This window comes from Grampus griseus, assembly GCF_964374135.1.
Source record: "Grampus griseus genome assembly, chromosome: 11".
Classification (NCBI taxonomy): Eukaryota; Metazoa; Chordata; class Mammalia; order Artiodactyla; family Delphinidae; genus Grampus; species Grampus griseus.
In genome coordinates this window covers 60,181,997-60,204,030 of record NC_139005.1, presented here as the reverse complement: position 1 = coordinate 60,204,030, position 22,034 = coordinate 60,181,997, and the positions used below count along the sequence as shown (strand labels likewise).

General features: G+C 39.7%; 1 protein-coding gene across 1 annotated transcript in view; it reads left to right on the top strand.

The window, feature by feature from the left end:
- The first annotated feature begins 1,161 nt into the window (after positions 1-1,161).
- Positions 1,162-22,034, top strand: part of KCNC2 (potassium voltage-gated channel subfamily C member 2) — a 193,119-nt gene continuing 172,246 nt past the window's right edge. The window contains exons 1-2 of the mRNA XM_082667009.1: positions 1,162-1,220; positions 1,712-2,411. Of these exons, the coding sequence (XP_082523135.1) occupies positions 1,731-2,411 (681 nt within the window). The 5' untranslated portion in view covers positions 1,162-1,220; positions 1,712-1,730. The remainder of the gene's footprint in view (positions 1,221-1,711; positions 2,412-22,034) is intronic.

Here is a 22,034-nt window from a genome sequence, read left to right as displayed (position 1 = left end):
CCACCCACCACCCACCGTTCCCTGAGCTCTGGGCTTTGGCGGCGGGGGCTGAAGGCGAGCGGCGGGGAAGGGACAGCTCCAGCAGCGGCTGCTTAGCGGGGAGAAGCGAGACCTGCAGGTCCAAGTCGGAGCCGGGTGGTCTCACCTTCGAGTGGGTGAGCTCTCCGGACGTCGGGTCAGCTCCGCGGCAGCCAAGGCCGGCTGCTCTGCCGGCTCCCGGCTGGGTCGCGGAGCGTCGGCTGGACCCGCCCCGAGCTCCATGGTCCGCCCGGCCCCGCGCGATGGTGACTCTGGGCGCCGAGGTTGGCGCGGAGCGAGCCCACAGCAGCTCGCACAATGAGGGCGGGTGGCGCGGCGCGCGGCCGGCGGGGGCTGTCTCCGCGAGCCCAGCGCCACGGGAAGCGGCCCAGCCACCTGAACCCGAAAAACGCCAACAAGTAGTTTCTCGTTGGAGAAGGGCGGCTCGGCTGGGTGTCGGGACTCCGTCCGGCTGCCCGGAGCACCTCGTCCACTCGGACACCATAGCAGAACCACTTTTCTCTCGGTCTCGTTAAGGTACCTAGAGGCGGGAGGGCAAGGGGCTGATTTGCCGGGAAGGGCGTGCTGACCCTGCAAGGCAGGCATCCCCCCTCCGTTCCGCAGTAGGATTGGAGAGGTGAAGCCCAGGGGAGAGATGGCTGGGAGATCGGAAACGGGGACACTGTCAGCCAGGACTCCCAGCTCGGGGATGCAGGGGGTGTGCCTCCAGCAGCTTTTCCCCGGGCCTCGCTCCTCCTAGAAAGCACCCCTCCGCCCGCAAGACGTTTGCATTTCTTGGGAAAGGGGGATGGGGTGGGATGCACTGATCACTTCTGCTCCCCAAAATGGATCCTAGTCAGTAGTTTCCTTTCCCAAGTAATAATAATTTCAACAATAGCAGTAATGTGAAAAGGAAATTGGATCAGGAAATTTGGGAGAGGTCTCCCTGGTGAAAGGCACCAGCAGGGACTTTTTTTTTGCTCTGACTTCCGCGTTCAGTCTATTTGCCTGGCCCGGGAAGGGGAGTAGAGGTCGCGCAAGGGGCACTCCCCGCGAGCCGGCAACAGCGGGCTGTCCAGAGTTCACCGAGAGTACGCGTTTAGTGGGGGCTCGCCGCCCAGTCTGGGGGTCTCTCACCCAACACTGCCAAGTTGCCTGGGCAGAGAGAACTCCCTGCCTAAGGGAACAGCCTCCCGGAGAGGGTAGGAGGGAGAGGGTCTCGGACTATGAGGGAGGAAAGGGACGGGTCACTGGGAGAGGACGGGGGGTGGGGAGAGGGGGAGGGGAGGACTTAGGAGGGAAAGATAAGGGGTTTGGGGAGAGAGAGAGGGGAAGAGTTAGGGGCTGGGAACAGGTGAGACTTGAGAGAGGACAGAGGGCAGAGAGGGTGAAGGGTGAAAAGATGAAGGAGACAGAGCAGAGGGAGAAAGGTGTGAGGCGGGTAAAAGGTGTCAAGGAAGGTCAAGGAAGATTCGGACTGCTATCTCCTCAGTTCTCTAGAAACCTGGGAAAGGTATGATGCTTGAGGCGGGGACAGGGCTGGGCGCCAAACTCATCCTGGGAGGGCCCTTTGCCCCTCGCCTTTCTGTCAACCCTGCATCTTGGGACTCTCGGGCTGGGAGTGGGGGTGGGAGTCACAGCGCGGCTCCGCCGGCCGAGATCTTTAACTTGGTGCTGTGTTCGCCTCCCCCAGTCATGTCTAAGGCACAGAGATGGGCAAGATCGAGAACAACGAGAGGGTGATCCTCAATGTCGGGGGCACCCGGCACGAAACCTACCGCAGCACCCTCAAGACCCTGCCCGGGACGCGCCTGGCCCTTCTCGCCGCCTCCGAGCCCCAGGGCGACTGCCTGAAGGCGGCGGGCGACAAGCTGCAGCCGTCGCCCCCTACGCTCTCGCCGCCGCCGCGACCGCCCCCGCTGTCCCCCGGGCCGGGCGGCTGCTTCGAGGGCGGCGCGGGCAACTGCAGCGTCCGCGGCGGCGGCGACTACCCCCGGGGCAGCCGCGAGTTCTTCTTCGACCGGCACCCGGGCGTCTTCGCCTATGTGCTCAACTACTACCGCACCGGCAAGCTGCACTGCCCCGCCGACGTGTGTGGGCCGCTGTTCGAGGAGGAGCTGGCCTTCTGGGGCATCGACGAGACCGACGTGGAGCCCTGCTGCTGGATGACTTACCGGCAACACCGCGACGCCGAAGAGGCGCTCGACATCTTCGAGACCCCCGACCTCATCGGCGGCGACCCTGGCGACGACGAGGACCTGGCGGCCAAGAGGCTTGGCATCGAGGACGCCGCGGGCCTGGGGGGCCCCGACGGCAAGTCCGGCCGCTGGAGGAGGCTGCAGCCCCGCATGTGGGCCCTCTTTGAAGACCCCTACTCGTCCAGAGCCGCCAGGGTAAGGCCAGAGTCGCCCCCTTCCCTGCTGCGCCAACTTCTCCCAACTCCTTCCGCAACTTCCTGTTCTTTTCCGCCGAGGCCTCTGGGATGGGGGCAGGGGGAGAAGAGAACAGGGTTCCCCAACCAGGAGACGAGGGGCCCCTCCCGTGCAGGGTAAACTCAGGGACTCTGGCCCCGATCCTCTCTGCTCCCTACCCCCCGCCCCCCAGCATCCCCCTCCTCTCCTCCTCAACTGCAACTGAGATTTACTTCAGCAGATGGGACCGAAAGGGCAAATGTCGGCTACTCTGGGCGAGTCTGTCCGGACCCCTGTTCTGAAACCGCTATCACACTTTCTGTTGAGTTTCTTTTTCTAACTCTTGTTCCAACGTTTTCTTTAGCTCGGATGGCCCTTCAGGCCTTCTGGTCATCACTATTGGACCTTTACAGTGAGACCTGACACTGCTGCGCACCTGACTCCCCCAGAGCAGTGGCTCCAATTAGGGATCTAATCTGAGGACAGTAGAGGAGAAATGGAATATATGTCCGTGGTTGGGCCGGGAGAGGGTGTGCCAGGAGGTTCATTTTGTGAAAATCTCCCGAATGTTGTTTGCGCCTGTGTCCTTCCAAGAGAGAGCAGTGCTGGGTTTGCTTGTCCCCGTGAGTTGACGGGATAGCCCACCTGCACAGTGAATTTTGGAGTCTGATGCCTTTCCCCTTGTGCTGTATCTGTGTTTTCTACAGGTTGAACGCCAATTGGTCACTTTGGTGATCCTGGTTTAGTGGGAGTCTCTAAATTAAAGACTGGGTAATTTAGATTGTAGGCAACTTTATTATACTCTATAGATTGTGATCCCATCCTCAATTTTTCTTTTCAGTCTTTAGCTTGAGTGACAGTTTAAATTTAGTCCTTGATACCCACGATTAATTCTTCAAAATCCCAATGAAGAGATTATAAAAGTAACTAATAATGGTTTCTCTAGTTTTAAAGGAAAGAAAAGAAATATAAACAACCCAAAATTATACAGTATGTGAATGGTTTTTAATTATATGTGAGAACAGAGTACTGTATTTAGTTAAATCTTTGTAACTGCATGTGTCTGGTTTGCTTCTGACACCCAGAAAAGATTCCCCTTGGGCAGAATGGGAATTCTCCCAGCTTAACTTTGGTTATATCCTCATTATTGTGTTCCCCTGAATGTCAGAAGTCTCTGCATCTGAGATGTTGTGCAGCTGATAACATGTCAGAAGATGTGCTTCTGATACCACTTTAGTAGAAGTCTGAGGATATGTTTTGTTTTCAATTTGAAATAGAATATCAAAGAGACAATTTAAAGCATTGCTACTTTATGGGATCTGGTATTTAAATGCATACATAAATTCTAGTATGCCCATGTTCTCATATTTGAATGTAGAATTACTAACTTCAACTCTGAAATTTTCCTTCTAAGACCATTCTATAAATTCAGCAAGAGTTGACATTCAGGGAAAAAAAAGTGCATATTATTTATTTAAGTTAAATCATAGACTCATGACCCTTACCTCTGTTGTTTTGGATTTCAGCCGAGTGCTACAGTGCTCTTTCCACTTGGCAGCTAAAAAGATAATCTGCATTTGTTTTCAGACTCATCCTATAATTTTCTTATTTTATGTGGTACAAAAAAAGACAGGAAGTTTTATTATCTTTCCTCATAATAATAGAATACATTTTATTGTAGACCAGGTTGCACAGCAAAAACTTTAAGATGTTCAGTTTTTATTATTGCTATGGTAATTGATTCTATTGATTATTGGTCAATGGCTAGACTATTGAACTGAAAATAGTTTTTTAAAAATCTTACTAAGATTTCATTGTAGTAATATTAAGGATTTGACCTGCATCCCTTTTAGGTGAGGAAAAGAACACAGATAGATTAGAGATTAATACAAGGTCAAAGAGCCATTAGAAGCAGAATCAGCTCAGAATCATAGACCTGGAAAATTTCTTTGAGATCACCTCGTGAGGACCCTGTATTTTGTAGATGAGGAAAATGAAGACTGCAGATACTAAGTGAGGGCCAAGGTCATACAGCGAGTTATTAGCAGAGCCAAAATTATGCTGGAGGTCTCATGACATCCCCCCCAGGCCCTTTCCACCACAACCACTGATTATAACTGACTGTCTGGCTTGTGAAATCTCTGCATATAGTGTTGCTCTTGAGATTTAATGCAGCATAGGACAGTCACTAGAATTCTAACTTTGAAAGGTCATCTATGACATATGTGTGTATATATATATATTTTTCCAGGTCTTTGGCTGTACCACCCAACATTAGAGTGCAAATATGGGATTCCAGTTTTCTTAAAATGAAGCCTGTTTTAACTTTCCATTTTTATTGACCAGTTGATATGTAATGTTTTCCTTTTTGTTCAGATTGGCTAACATTTGTGGGACTTGTCTTCAAGAAAATCCCTTTTCAAATTATTAGGGGTTGCCTGAAGAATACTCAGAAGTCACCATTCTATTTAAATGTGATTTAATATTTTTATATGGACACTTTTAGTTCAGATGATTGACAGACAATGTTATCTGACTAATTTGATAAATAGAATTACATTGGGAGGTCACTGGATGAAATTATATTTTGCATGGACATGATTCTAGGAGACATAAAATCAATTATCAAGTGGTTTGTTTTAGCTGTGGTCTTACTGTCACAAGTCTCATTCTTAATAGAAGTATTTAACTTTTATAAGCCCTCTTACTTTTCATTTTACATTAGTTCATCTTTTATTGATATACTTGAGATGAACAATTTTAACTGTCCAAATTCTATTTTCAATTTGTTACACCTGTTTCAACATTGTCCTTATCCTTTCCCAACATTGAGGAGATTAGCTCAATTTTATAATAGACATGTTTAATTTCTAACTTTTATGATCTAAAGTGGCAGACTGAAACAATAGTGATAGGAACTGGATAATTAATTGAATTCTACAACATTGTATTTTTGCCTTTTGTTTTGGTTGGCATTTCCCCCTCCTCTATTACTTCTAATTTATGATGTAAATACATATTTGAGAGGTCTAAATTGTTCAGGTTAACTTGGTAAATAAGTTTATACTTTTCATTTATGAATTGTATCCTTAAGAATAGTATTCCAAAATAGAAATTTATAAAAATTTAAATATAAGTTGTCATGGAAACCTGTTGTTCAGCAAATGAGATCAGGAAAGAAAAGGTGAGATTATTCCGTTGATGCCATTGAGTGATATTTACAAATAGTAAAAAAACAAGGAGGCATAGATGTTTTTGTAAAAATGTTCTGCGTTGTATATTTCCAATTTAATGTCTAAGTTTTAGAAGGAAATGAAGCTTGTATGTACTTTCCTATGAAGGCATATAATAGTAAGTGAACAGGCACCAGGCAGAAATTCTTTAATAGAACTTCTAGATTTTTTAGAAGTTTGAAAGATAATATAAGCGCAAAATTTCCCAATATTACAGAGCTAAGAGTGGTTATATTAGATCTCCCTCTTCTTTTCACTTATTTTTTGGGGGAAGGAGGGAAAGTGATTGAATTAGGTTCTGGTCTAGAGTGTGGCCCTTCCTTGGCAGCATGTGTATCTTTGATTACCTGATAGACCTTTTTTTTTTTTAACTCTCAAAGAGAATTTTAGAAAAGAAAAACAAAACAAAACAAAAAAACTGCCATAGAACCACATTTAAGATGTTGGCTTTTTGGTGTGGGTCTGGATCACTTCGTATATGTTCTCCAGACCTTTATCTATATACCACTATATGCAGTTAATCCTGACTATACTTGGATTATGATAGTGAATCCACCATTTTTATAATCTTGAAAATATACTTTATTAGTATTTTAAATTGTTTATTTCCACAGCATTACTAAAATATACTCCTTAAAACTATTAAAATTTAAACTTAAATATCTAGAATTGGATTCAGAATTGCAAATATGTAATTTACTTTTTATGGGCCATTTTTTCCTCTACCTCAAAGCACAAAACAAAACAGGAAAGAAATTATCTAAGTAGCTATTTGCTAGCTTTAAGTGTAACGTTTAATTTAAAAAACTTATAATAAGGCAAAGACAATTTGAGTCATATATTAAGATTAAAGAAAGAAAGTGTATTAATTCTTGTTTTGTGAGCCTTGCTCCAGTTAAAAGAATTAATGGTCAAATATAGCTTGTTTATAAAATATTGCTCTTAATTATTAAAATTTTAGAATGTTTATTTAGTCAGTGAATACTGATTATGCAGTCACTGTACCAGAAACTATGTAAGCTACTGGGAATACATGAGAAGATATAGTGCTTTGCCCTCAATAAGCTCGCCACTCTATTTATAATAAGATATCTCCTAAAACATTATCTATTCAATTAAAAATGCAACAAAATAACAACAAACAAAATTCCAGAAATATTATAGATGTTTTCCTCAAAAAAAAATCTCACATAGAAATATTGCCTAGATGTGCAGGAAAATATTCCATCTAGAAATGATGGTCTCAGAAATTCCCTGGCGGTCCACTGGTTAAGACGCCCGTGCTTTCACTGCAGAGGGCCCAGGGTTCAATCCCTGGTTGGGGAACTAACATCCCACAAGCTGCAGGGGGTGACCAAAAAAAAAAAAAAAGAAATGATGGTCTTAAGGTATTGTTAATCTTTATTTTATATGTGAAAATATTAGGCTTTTTCAATCTTGATTTTTCTGTTTTTCAAAGTGATTTATACACTCTCTTTCTGCAGCATTATTGAAGAATATGTTAAACGATGTACATATACCAAACAACTGAATTATTTGCAGTGTGGTCGAGTGTCTTCATCCCTTGCATTTTAATTACAAGTTATGACCAACCATATGACAATGCAAATCCAAACTTCAGGCCCCTAAAAAGAGTTTGGTGTAATAGTCTGGTGTGTTTGCATTTGCTGTATAAGCATCTAAGTGTCCTTTGACCTTTTCCAGGCCACTAATTGTATAGTTCACAAATTAATTTTGTTCTTATATTCTGAGCATTGGATAAGATCAGAGAGTGCCTCATTCAACATATAATTTAAAAAAAACAGGTAACTCTAATAGAATTGTATTTTCAGTAGTGTATTTTATCACAAACTAGGTGATCTGATCCATTGCTGGGGCATTAGGCATGCCAAAGGTGAATAGCTGGACAGATTAGGTATGACTTTTTTCTGTTATATTTTCCCAAGAGTTCATCTGTAGAACTGAGTTGACAATACTAAATGAGAGTCAAGGAAATTTTTCTTCTCTGTCAAGAAGCTTATTTTCAAAGCAACTGAAAACAAGGAAACATGTAGGTTTATAAAGAAATGCAGGTCAACCTTTCCCATTAGAAATATGTATAATTACTATTTATTTTTACTACTGCAAATAAAGTAAATGCAGTTTTTAGATCTCATATATTTTTCAAATTCTGAGTCATTTATCCTTTTTATTATGGCAACCTTTAAAGTATATCTGAATGAAATAGTAAAGGACACTAAAGGACTGATAACATATAAAAACAGATCTCCATAAGGAAATATAGAGTGGCAACATAATCTAAACAATAACCATCAATGTATGATATAAACTTAATTCAATTCTTTTTGAAGTATGAAGGGCTTTTCTTTTGGAAGAGCAGTCAAGATTTTTTTTTTTATGACAGGATAGCATTGCTTTTTTGCTTTTCTCATAGGTTGAAGGGTGGTGATTAATTTTAATACTCTGTAGTCAATATTTTCTCAGAAAGTGATAAAATGTGGGTGTTGGGAGGAGAAGAGACTAGAAGTAGAGAATATATGGAAACAGCATTGGAAAAATGCCTGAGTTGGAATCCATGAGACCTAGGCACTAACCTTGATTTCACAACTAGCTGTGTGACCTTAAAGAATTTACTTCATCTTCTTGAGTCTTGATATCCTTCAGCCTTATTCTGAAAGAAAAAAATGGGGATGACACACTGGACTAGATAAGTATCCAAACTTCTTTCCAGCTCTAAGATTTTGAGGTTTGGAGGAAAAATAAGGATAGTGATTGCTAAAAATCCCTTGGGTGGGGGGAACAGTATGTCTGCACTGGTTTTGATTGTACTCTAGGGACCATCACCCTAATAGGGTAAACTAGTATGGATTTCTTTTGTTTTTTGCATTTTAACTTTCTGCCCTTCTTTTTCCCTACAGCTGTTGGGTAACTGCTGCTTTGGTTACCATAGAAACAGGTTAGCTCCTAGCTTCTTGTTTCCATTGAAAACAGCTTTCTCTCAACCACATATTGATCTCAGGAAATCATTTTGCTGTGGCTCTGTCATGAAACCCATAAAGATGATCGGCTCTGTCATTTCCTAAGTCTAAGATTCAGTGCAGGTGTATACCCATCCACCCACAAGGATAACGGATTAGATAATCTCAGTTTTATTTCCATTTGAATAGAGCCTTGTCAAAGACACCAGCGTTTTCCCCTTCCCATATCTTATACAGAAGGGAAAGTCTTACTCACTTGAGGATTTACAGGTATGCCTAACACATTGAAGTGTTTACAAAATAGTGTCAAATTATTTAGTCCTAATCTCTTTCACAGCTCATTCTATCAGAGTAAGCATAGAGAATGGTATGCTGTCTAGCACACTTCATAAGCTTGTATTTTAATGTACTCATTAATGAAGACTATTTCAAGAGAAATATATGTAGGTATTATATAGGGCACCATATTTCTCTTTTGGGAAAAAATAGTTTTTCTATTTCAGTATATACATATTTACATAAAAACATATATTCACTGTCATACTGTAGATACACACTCAGGGTTTGTATATGTTTATAAAATTTTTATATGGATAAATGAAGGAAGAGACTCATGGGAGTATTGCTTAAAGTTTTGATTGAGAATATTAATTTGTATGTGTGCATGTGTATATTTATATATATAATATATACTCTTTGAATGAGATTGGTATATAAAACAGACTTCTAGTGTGCATGAGACTTAGAATTGGAAGGAAACTGGTGATCACCTGACACAGTTACCTCAACTCACAGAAAAAGCAGCTGGCTTGTTCATAGCCTTGGCTAGTTAGTGACAGTAGCAGGGCTAGAATTTAGATCTTCTGACCCCTGGTGCTCTTCGCATTCAATCTTGATTGCTTAGTCTGGGTTGGGTTTAACGTTAGGTGCACAGATTTTAGCTTCTGGGAAGCAGTAAGTATGTTAGTTGGGGTAGGGTCTGTCCTCTTCCATGTCCTATTGTCACTGTTTTAGATATTCCCTCTATTTCCAGATCCCCTCCAGATAAATCCTTCCATTGCTGCCTTCTCTACCAGTTCTATATCTTACTGTTCTACTACCTTTAAAGCCTCAAAACTAACCTGCCTGTGCACTTACCTCCTGTTTTTTCCCTTTATCCTTGTGTGTGTGTGTCTTTTGTAATATGTTTTTCTACTTTTATTGGACTTATTGCCTTTGGAATTTTTAAATGCAGCCCTAGTTCAACCTATTGGTGATGGTTAATGTGTTTTATAGAACATTCTTTTCTCACATGTAATTAACCAGATCATGGTTGGCTTTACACAGGAATAACTGGTAAATCAGAGTGAAAGATACTTGGTATGGTTTTTAAGATCTGAAAATGAGATTATATATTGTTTGAGGTCAGCAAATACAGGACAGAAAAACTTTTCCTTCAACCTTCTTTTAGTAGACAGTTATCCAAAGGTGGTGTTTCCTTCCCTGTGGTGGGATGTAAAGCAGCATTATAATTTTTGGAATATTTGAAAGAATGCATTTTATGGGAATCAAAACAGAAGAAGTTTCTGGTAATATTGGGAAAAAAGTACTCCATAATTGCTATGGTTAGTTGACTGACCTTTTCTTCTGAAAGCTCATAATGATAGAGACATCTTTGTAATCTGACATTTCCTCAGTGTTCATGTATTAAGAAAATCCTATGCAGACACCTCAGTGTCATCTTCATTTTCTGTTTGAATACTCTGGTGGGTTTGCTATCAGATCTTGGAGCTTTGCCATTCTTTATGTATCTGACAACGTTGCTGATATCTTTAAAAACTGGAGCAAAGGTCAAGATAGCCCTTCTTGGCAAGTGATATGTGATTTAGTCTCAGCAACGGAAGGTGTTCTCCTTTGAGTTGTCTCCATGGGGAAAGTCCAAGTGACGAAAATATGCCACCTTTTGACCACAGACATTCTCTTATTTTACACCAATACTTTGTCCGGAATTTGAAAGTTATTCACTAAATGATAAAATGCAAATTTTTTTTTATAAAATAAAGTGATCCTAGATAATATTGTCATGATATCCAAATAATATTGTTAATTCTAAATTTAAGACATGTTTATGAATTATGTTTAAGAAAAAACAATTTGGACGAATATAAAATTATTCATTGAGTAGTTTGTCAGATTGGGCTTAATGAAAGGGACAGATTATTCAGAATTTCTGTAAATTTTGTATCTGTGTTTGTAAATTATACAACAGAAATTCAGGTATAGGGTTGCTTATATTTCTGTTTATTGATTAAGGATAAAATGCCATTTGCTAAAAGTGAATATTGTGTAATAACTGTATTGGAAACAATGGCAAAGTAATCATAGCAAGAGGAAGCTTCCTTACTATTAGGCTGGCCAAAAAGTTCATTCGGATTTTTCAGTAAGATGTTATGGAAAAACCCGAATGAATTTTTTGGCCAACCCAATATGTTAATTTGGATAAAATTGTTATTTAGGAAAACAGAACAATGCATCATTATAGTTTGATTTACTGTTTAAATTGTCCTGCTTCTCTCTTGGGGTGAACAGCGAGAGGGCAATTATGAAAATTATTAAAATACTCTTAATGAAACCCATCTTTCAAATAAATTGAGTAGGAAATGGACAGAACAGAGATTTAGCTGGCCCTTTTTTTGTGCAAATGGAATCTAAAGTAGCAAGTAGCCTTTTTTTTTTTTTAGCTGGAACTTTATTATCAGGCCTGAGTGACCTATGAGGGTCATATAAAATGATTAGTGGGTGCATCAAGTTGAACAACCATCATATTTGTATCATGATGGAGAAACATTTGTGAGCTTATGCTTAATTCCTAGGTTCAAAATGGTGTTGACTGTGCTTTGATATTTAGAGTACAATGCTAGAGATATAAAATTCATGCAAATTAATGAAATCAAATACATTTTAATGTACTAATAGGCTGCAATGACATTCAAAATGGATTAGTCTTAATTCAGAAACAGGATTCTTTAGTTGTTTCACCTTCTCCTGAGAGTCCAGTGCTCAGTTTTTAGTTGTAACATGTGCATACTATCAGTTCTTTAGTTTTTTTTAAATTTAGTGATTGTTTTCAATACTTATTCATTTTTCTATTTATGTATTAATCATGGATTTAATTCATCTTAAATTTCTCTATATAGGTGATTTCTTGGTAACTTTACTTTTGAGTACTTGACTTTGTGCTTCACTGCTAGGTTTCTTTGTCAACAACATTTTGTGTTTCCTCTACCTTGGCTTGCATCACTTGGTTGATGAAGTAGTATGCCGTCAACAGGTATTAGTACATTTTTCTCAGCTAAACAAACTGGAAGCATCAAAGATGAAAGTTTTCAAATGCCTTTGAATCTCTCTGCTGACAGTTATTGAGCTTCAACTATTGGCCAAAACTAGGTTAGTACTGAGAATGCAACGGTTAAAATTTGGCATTTACCTTCAAGATGCTTGTATTCTATTGGAAAAGAACAACTGTATGTCCATAGTTACAATATAATGCATTAACACTATAATAGAGATATTGGTATAGTGTGGACACACAGATTTGGGAAGGACCCAGTCTCCTATACAGAGGAGATGAGATTTTAGTTAACGTGCAAGAGATAAAGTTTTTCCCAGCAATCAAGGATTAGGTTAACAGAGTAGTGTGCAAACATGGAAGTTTGACAGAGAATACCATGCCATGTTATATGGGGTAATAAAAGGATCAGAAGGCAGGAAAACAGGCTTCAGAGGAAGAGAGGGCTTCTGGGCTTATAAATGAGATTTTCTAATGAGATGGATATTCAGTCCAGGGCAGGAATAAACACTGTTATCTCAGTTTATTCCAAAATAGTGGTTCTGAAACTTAGATAGGAATAATTTAAGATGATGACTAAAATTTTTACTTCCCAGGTCTCACTGCAGTAGGATTTGGATAGGATTCAGATAAGATGAACATCTTTGGGGTTGTAGTTGGCTACTGACCCAGTACATGACAGTACTGTGATGTGACTGCTGCCAAAGCAAATACAATTTAACAGTGAATTAAGATAATAATCATGCTTGGACCAGTATCAAAGTGTGTTTTCTAGATCTGCAGCTCTTCAGGGTGTTAACAGATGTTGCCCCTCAAAAGAGTTCCATGGACAGATGAACTCAGAGACTAGTTTAAAACAAAGTTAACTAGGTTTTTATTTTTTAATTTTATTATTATTATTAATATCATTTTTACTACAGCTCTTTTTCAGGCCAAAGAGTTGAAGGACTAGCTGACAGTTGGTTTTGAGATGCGAGTGAATTAATGCGAAGTGAAGTGGTGTGAATTAAAACTCAGTTGGCTGAGTTCGAATCCTGACTGTACCATTGCTTGCTGTGTAACTTTCACAAAGTTGCTTCTTTAAGCCTCCCTCTTTTCATCTGGACTGGGGAGATAATAATTTTATCTGACTCAAGGAATCGTTAGAAGGGTAGATTGAGCATAGTCATGTTCAGAAGCCAGCATAGTGCCTGGTTCTCTAAATTTTAGCTGTAATATTATTATCATCATCGTCATCATCATCACTATTCTTTACGACAAGCATTGCTTATTTTGGGAGATAGCGTGGTTACAATAGCCCACCTTAAGGGAACTTTCTAGCATTTAGAATGTTCATAAAAAAATAAGTTGTCTGTTCCTGAGATTTTTCGTATGGGTCTTGGATTACTGTCCAGAAAATTGTAGGAGTAATTCTATCCCTAATGAATAAAGGGTGATTAATTAGAACAATATCTAATGTGTATGTATTATATACCAGGCATTTTACGAGTGGCAAGGTAAAGGCATATTTCCCGCCTTTAAGGAGTTGTGGTGTCCTGGAGGAGAACAGAAGGGAAATGATAGTGCAGTGTCAGGAGAGCTCCAGTAGAAGTTAACGTAGTCTTGCCAAGGTGGGAAAAAGACTTCCTGGAGGAAATATGCCTCTGTTGGTACCAGAAGATGAAGAGGAGGAAATAGCCAGACTTTTTAGAGAGAAGAGCTGAAACAAAGTCCTAAAAGGGAAAGAAGGCAAGGCCTGTGCAAGATACTGTAAATAATTCAGGACAGCTACAGCGTTGCGTGAGGGATGCGGAGATAGGGCAGGAGACAGAAGCTGAGGTTGGATCCAGAGGCTTGGTAAGCTCTGTTGAGAAGGTCTGGTCTTCCTCTGGTGGTAGTGGGGAGCTTTTGAAGGATTTTAAGCAGAGCAATGGCAGGCATGTTTGTAATTGGGAATATTATTCTGAAACCTTTATACTTGAAGAGGGGATGGGGCTGGGGAAAATGAGTACAAATTTCTCAGAAGAGCTGCAGTTTAGCATGTTATTGCAGTAATCCAGGTCAGAGATACCTGTGATCTTAATTAAAACAGTGGCCAGAGGGATGAAGTAAAATGAACATAATTAAAGTGGAATTGTGTATTAATTACATGCAGTGAATGAGGCAGAGAGAGACGTCAAGAATGTCTCCCTAGTTTCTGTTTGCACAATGGAACAAGACAAACTTTATGACTTTTTTCTAATTCAAGAGTCAGTGGTTATATGATTTGAGAAATCAACAGTTATTCTTTCATGGGATTTAACACTGTAACATATATATATATATATATATATATATATATATATATATATATATATTTTTTTTTTTTTTTTCCCCCCGGTACGCGGGCCTCTCACTGTTGTGGCCTCTCCCGTTGCGGAGCACAGGCTCCGGACGCGCAGGCTCAGCGGCCATGGCTCACGGGCCCAGCCGCTCCGCGGCATGTGGGATCCTCCAGGACTGGGGCACAAACCCGTGTCCCCTGCATCAGCAAGCGGACTCTCAACCACTGCGCCACCAGGGAAGCCCTATAATATTTTGTATTATGTTTTGTGGTTTATCTTTTATACTTCAGTACCAATTACTCGATTATTAATAGCTATTTCATAGATTTTATAGTTGTGAAATTAGATGCAGAGTATGCCCCTTAAATTTTTTGGTTGCAGTAATTCACCACCATAAAAAGGTGGTGAGGAGTAAGAAGTCCTCTGTACAATAAATGTCAGCTTTTTTGGTTTAAAGCCCAAGAAAATAATATTAATTTTTGCATAATTTCTATGAAATGGAACTGACTAGTTCAATATAGTAGCTCATGTAGACTCCAAAGCTAGAAGCTTAAAGTGAATTGGAGATTTAAAAAATACCAATAAGATTCTGTGGCTTTAAAATACTCTTTTAAATTGCTTTAAATAAATATTTCCTTTAGATAAAAGTCCAGGAAGGAGCAAAGGTAGTGAGGAAGAAAAGCAGAAATGAAAACAGGCACCAAAGGAGTTAAAATGGGAAGAAGATGGTGTGTTCAGATCCAAGGCAGAGTAATTCCTTCTAAAGCATTAATGTACCATGCTATTTTCTTGCTTACAACCTTGTTATCCCTTTCCTTTGGCTACATATTAAACTATATTTTCCTTAGTCTGGCTCTCCAGAATCTGCCCATCATCCATAAACATAATAATAGCTCTCACAGCTCTACCAGTCAGACTGCATGCTTTGCCATTCCTGAATACGAGGTGCATTCACACTGTTACACATTTGTGCACTGTTTTCACAGCCTAGAATACTTTCTCCTCCTCTATGTAACAAGTTGATTCAGTCATCTTTCAATAGCCTGTATAATTATCAAGTCTTACTTGACACCTTCTAAACTCTCTCAAAAGCAGTTCATTTCTTCCTCTGAGTTTCTCTATCACTTTGTAGATACAGTATTACAGCATTTAACTGGCTGTATTAGTTTCTCTGAGTTGTTGTAGCAAACTACCACAAACTTGATGTCTTGAAACAACAGAACTTTATTCTCTCATAGTTCTAGAGGCTAGAAGTCTGAAATCCAGGTCTCAGCAGGATTGGTTTCTTTTGAAGGTTTTGAGGGAAAAATCTGCTCCATGGCTCTCTCCTAGCTTCTGGTGGTTCCTGGCAATCTTTGGTGTTCCTCGATTTGTAGACACGTCACTCCAATCTCTGCCACCCTTTTCACAAGCTGATCTTCCTTGTGTGTCTCTCTCGGTTTTCTCTTCTTATAAAGACACTAATTTTTGGATTATAGCCCTTAATAACCCAGTATGACCGCATCTTAATTTAACTAATTACAATACCTCTGCAAAGATGCTATTTCAAAATAAGGACATTCTGAGGTTTGGGGTGAATATGCATGTGGGTTGATACCATTTAACCCAGTACACTGACTTTTCCATTTGGGCAACATTTTTGTAGTATCCAGTAAATCATTTATTTTCTGACTTCTCCTTTTCCATTTCAGTATGTTCTCATTTAATGGATAGAGTGTCTTCAGGAATCTCTGTGAAGATACCAGTTAAATAATTTTTAAAGTTCTGTCTCGTTTCTGGTATTAACTCTGGTCCCTCTATGGGTATTTTTTTTCTATTCTTTCACCTTTGTTCTTTTTTATAGTATTTATTTTCTTGAAATATCTTTTCCTTTGAAAGAGAGTGGGGGTGATTATAGTGTTTTGTGGGTAGATAGGCAGGATCATGCAGAAACAAAGAATTCCCTTCAGGGTGTGTAGGGAGGAGCAGGTGGGCAAGCTAGGGACCCTCTCAAGGCCTAAGAAAGGAAGCTGTATTTGGGGAAAGAAATTTAGTGAATTTCAGTTAATGCAGGGTGACCTTTCTCTTTTCTTTTTCTCCATGCTCTTTGAGGAAATCTGAGGTACTAAGAAGTTTACTTTACTTTTCTCTATCACACCAACACACCTAATAGAAACTGTCTGCTCTACTGTTGAATCTCTACATAATTTAGAGAGCTATTCTTGCTGGCTATATCCTGAGGGAAAATTCTGTAGCCAGCCACTAAAGTAATTCAGGAACTTCCAAGGAGTTGTCCCACAGCCAGCTCCTTGTCTTAGGGCCCGTTGCCTCTGGTGCCTCTGGCTTCTGGATCTCTGTGGGAAGAATTGGACCAACTCCCAGAAAAGCTTCCTCTTGCACCTGTATTGAATTCCATTCTCCCTCTCCCCTGAATCTGCACCTCGATTCGTTCAATTCTGTTTGCTTTATATCTTAATATTTCTGGGTCAGTGATAGCAATGTTTCCTGTTTTCTATCCCTGTGATATTTTTTCATCACTTTTAATGAGACGTGGTCAAGGAGATGAGGTATACTATCTTCGGCTAGAGTTTGATTGTATGTATATAGACTTCTTGCCCATACTCGTTACGAACTTCTGTGTAGAGGCACCGTTCCGTTCTTGTTGTTGTTCTCCAGAGTCATGCACAGTGTCTGGTAGTTTTCTCAGTGGGTTTTTATTACCATATGAACAATTCCATTAGTTCTCTTGTCTACAAGGATGTATTCCTCTATGATTCTTTCCTACAAAGTCATTGTTTCTTCTTACCTTCTTTGGGCCCACCTTCTTTAACTACTTTTTGTCTCTTCTGGTCCCCAAATATATATTCCTAGTGAAGAAATTCAAAGCCGACGTGTAGTGTGTGACTTTATCATTGCTATAAGAAGCTTGTTAGACTAACATTAATACAAAATCCTAGAAAATTATCACTTGGAGAACAGTGACACTTTAATTTATCATCTGTCCACTGAAAATACATTTGTAAGAACATGAACATTGATGGTTAAACAGATGTTTGTGGTACTTAAAGTTCCCCAATAAAGTAACAGCATCAAGCTGAAATAATGTTTACATATTAGTGTGCTTTAATTTTTTACACAGAGACATTGCCAGTGGGACCAAATGCTTAGTCCTTATTTTACAGAGAAACATCTGACTGACGATAATAGATGGCACTGATTGTCCTGCTTATTACATGGAAACGGGGCCTTCAGTGAAGGGTGCTGTGTTCTAAGAAAAGATGCTGAAGAATGGACGTTGTAGCAGCAAGAAAATTAGACAAGGAGAACAGAAAAAAAAAAGATTCTTATTCATCAGAGTATTGTTATCTCATTTCATTTAATATAATGGAAATATCCAAGGTGACTTTTTCCTCATGCTACCTAGAATACAGTTTATCAAACCAGTGCAGTAATGAAGACCATTACATCTAAAACCTAATTATGCTCAGATATTCTCTCTAAATTGTGGCAAATATGAAGACTGAGAAAGACATTTAAAGAAACATATATACATTATAGTGGTCATGCAAATAGAAGGAATTGGAAAAGCCTTCATTTATACAAATATATTGTATATATTATAGACATCAAGTAAAACTTTATTGTTTTTAGGAAAAACCATTGTGAGATAGTAGATAAAATAAAAATTATAAAATAAATCATAGTATTCAAAACAGAATAATTTTAGGACAAATTTATGTTTTTAAGATAGGGGATCATTGTAGTTTATTTATTTATTTATTTTTTGCGGTACACGGGCCTCTCACTGTCATGGCCTCTCCCGTTGCGGAGCACAGGCTCCGGATGCTCAGGCTCAGTGGCCATGGCTCACAGGCCCAGCCGCTCCGCGGCACATGGGATCTTCCCAGACTGGGACACGAACCCATGTCCCCTGCATCGGCAGGTGAACTCTCAACCACTGCGCCACCAGGGAAGCCCTATTTTTCTTTTTAATTTATTATTTATAAATTTATTTTATTTATTTATTTTTGGCTGTGTTGGGTCTTCACTGCTGTGCGCGGGCTTTCTCTAGTTGTGGCAAGCAGGGGCTACTCTTTGTTGCGGTGCGCGGGCTTCTCATTGCGGTGGCTTCTCTTGTTGCGGAGCATGGGCTCTAGGCACACGGGCTTCAGTAGTTGTGGCACGTGGGCTCAGTAGTTGTGGCTCGCGGGCTCTAGAGCGCAGGCTCAGTAGTTGTGGCGCACGGGCTTAGTTGCTCTGCGGCATGTGGGATCTTCCCAGACCAGGGCTCGAACCCATGTCCCCTGCATTGGCAGGTGGATTCTTAACCACTGCGCCACCGGGGAAGCCCAGGAAACCCTATTTTTAAAATAAAAAGTAGTCTTAAATCATAAAAGTAAGTGTTCTTATTATGGACAATTAAGGGAGTATATAATAGACGAAAAAAGAAAATAGCCATTTTGTCCCCCAAAGGCTATTAGAAATTTACTGTAATTATTTTATTTTTATTTCCTCTAAGATAATTTTAGTCATGGGGTATAGAGAGTTTTTTTATCCAATATTTAATCTTTGTAATCAGGAACACAGTACCTTCTGATTTTATTCAAATCTGGTTTTACATCTCAAAAAAGAATTATATCGTTTACTTCATATATGTCCTATGTGTTTACTTCAAGTATTATACTATATATTTTATGTTTAGTTGGTATTGTGAATGGGATCTTGCTCTCCATTACATTTTAACTAGTTATTGATGGCATATGAGTAAGAACTACTTTTAGTATATTAATCATATGTATAGTTATCTTACTGAATCCTTATTGATAGAAATAGTATTTCAGTTTATTGTTTTAGGTTTTGTGGATATGCCATATATGTAAACAATAATTCATTTTATGATTAATATATCTTTTATTTTTTATTTTTATTATATGTATATAATTGGTAACTATATTTATGGTCATAATTTTCAGATATATTTGTATCTGTTTAAAAAATGACCACTATTACTTTCTGTCATTATTTCTCATTTTTGAGTCAATTTGGAAACACTTCTTTGTGATACGCTATATATTTTAAAATTTGTTTTTTAAGAATGAGTTGAGTATGATATATTTTTGTGGGTATTCATAGATCTGAGGATATCTTTCTGTTGCATTGACCTATGAAAATTATCTTGGCTACGTTTAGAATTTTTGGATACACAATTTTGATCACTAGAATCTGCGGTTTCTGTCTCATATTTAGAAATAATGAAAGTAGAAGAAAAAAGAGAATAGGGAAATTCCCTGTGCTATAAGCACAGGCAGGAGCACTAAACAAATCTTGGCCCCAAGAAGGACATCTCTTTCTGCAAGTTCCACTTCTACTTCCACCTTTAGTCTCCAGTTTTCTTGGTATTCTGCAGCCAAGATTCAGAATTGTCCTGAATTTCCTCCTAATCCATTTATGTTCTAGCATAACCTCTCTTAAGAGGCAGCATATTGTGGTGGCTAAGAGTAGAGATCTTGGCATCAGACAGAGCTGGATTTGAATATGGCCCTACGACATATTAGTTGCATGACCTTGGATGATATAATTAACTTCTTTAAGATTTTGTCTCATTATTTGTAAAAGAACCTCCTCATAAGATGCGTATTATGAGGATTAAATGATATGAGAACTAAATGAGATAATGCATTTAATGTGTGTAGCAGAATGCCTAACATAAAGTAAGCCTTCTGTAAATGGTAACTATTATCATATGAAGCTTGAGAGCAGGCTGATGTGCAAAATCTTTAGTCTAATAATTGGTGGCATCTTTCAAATGCTTGTTGTATCCCTAGATCTTGGGACAGGAGAGCCTCTTTTCATTGGATCATAGGTAGAAAATCCAGGAGGCTGTGGGAGAGTTTCCGAGATTATTTGCATTTTTGTCAATAGCTTTTGGAGCACAGCTGACAACTTTCTATCATTGCCTTGACTATAATTCCACTAAGTTTAGACCCTGTGTTGAAATGATGTAAGATAATATTCCTGATACCATTGCATGCTTCTCTGAAAGACATGAAGGGAGTAAAGATCATGAAGCACAGGGGAGACTGAAATTACTTTTTAAAAATTTTTTTAAATTTTTATTTATTTATTTATGGCTGCATTGGCTCTTCGTTTCTGTGCGAGAGCTTTCTCTAGTTGTGGCAAGCAGGGGCCACTCTTCATTGCGGTGGCAAGCAGGGGCCACTCTTCATTGCGGTGCGCAGGCCTCTCACTATCGCGGCCTCTCTTGTTGCGGAGCACAGGCTCCAGACGCGCAGGCTCAGTAATTGTGGCTTATGGGGCTAGTTGCTCCGCGCATGTGGGATCTTCCCAGACCAGGGCTCGAACCTGTGTCCCCTGCATTGGCAGGCAGATTCTCAACCACTGCGCCACCAGGGAAGCCCTGAAATCACTTTTGTTTAGTGAATTACTGATGCCTAGGACAGACTGGTACACAGAAGGTCTTCAAAGAAGTGTTTCCTGACAGACTGGCCACTGATTATTTCGTAAGTGGTGAGGTATACTTCCCAGAATGCAGTGCTCCAAAGACTTCTACTTCTTCACCTGCAAATGCATCTCTGAGGGGAGCAACTAGAAACCTTTCTTCCCGCAGCTCAGTGGCTCCCTGGGATGGTTGTCAGACAAGAAGGAACAGAGGACTCTTGAGCATTGTTACACTGCTGGTATTGGAGAACATCACACACTGGCAACTCTCTCCACTCCTGAACTATCAAATAATTGATAGTTCAGCACTAATTTTTGAAGCAGTTAGTGTTCAAGTAGAGACAGATAACTTCTCCAGCTGTCCAGTGACACCACTGCCAGAACAACAACAAAGATGGTTGGGTCCTTGCCAGAGGTGATTTCTGTGGTCCCAGAGGTGGAGAAAGGGTAAAATTTAATACCATTTTCATTCAAACGTTATTGGACCAACATATCCCTGTATTTTTTTCTCTTCTTGTTGGCTTTTATACAACTTCTGCTTGCATGTTAATAGTCTCTTCCTAGTATATTTTACTCAAGAAACATATGATGATTACAAAAAAGAAGACTTTTAATTATTACTAAATAATTGCTCATAAAGGCTATGTTATTTGAGGAAAACTCAGTAACTGCTAATGAGCTATATAGAGATGCGTCTTATTTCAGGTGTGTTTTAAAATATATGGGTATATGCATTCCTAACTTCTGGAAATTTGATTTCTCATAATTTTATTTTATAGTTCTCAGGTTATTATATTTATGTTATTAGTTGTGCTATTTTCATGCAGGGAATAGTCCGTGGGCAGTTAAATTAAACAGTCTGTTCCATGATGTACTTGGGGCAAAGTAGCATCTTGCCTCTGCCTTCAGTTTGGTTCCACAGTCATTCCCTTTGGCCTTCACTGTGTCTCTTCTGCAAATAACTCTCCTTGCAAGCAGAGTCAGCATGCCCCACTGTGAGTTCCGCATGGTTCAGTAAGTGAGGAATAGGCAGGTGAAGGAATACAGCCGAGAAAATAAGGACAAAGAAAGAGGTTGGAACAAAAGAGCATACGCTATAACTGTAATTCAGTAAGACTGATTTTTCTGGTGTTTGGTAACTTGTCTCTTGGAGTTGCTTCCAACAGAGGATTTCTAAAAATGCTTTAAACAATGGCAATGTCATACTAAGGGCATAATCTCCCCAAGAGGAAGTGTGTTCTTCAGTACACAAGTCCTTTGAGATGCTGCATCATAAAAAACAAATTCTGCTTGAGAAATGAGTCACACTGTATCTCCACCTGTCG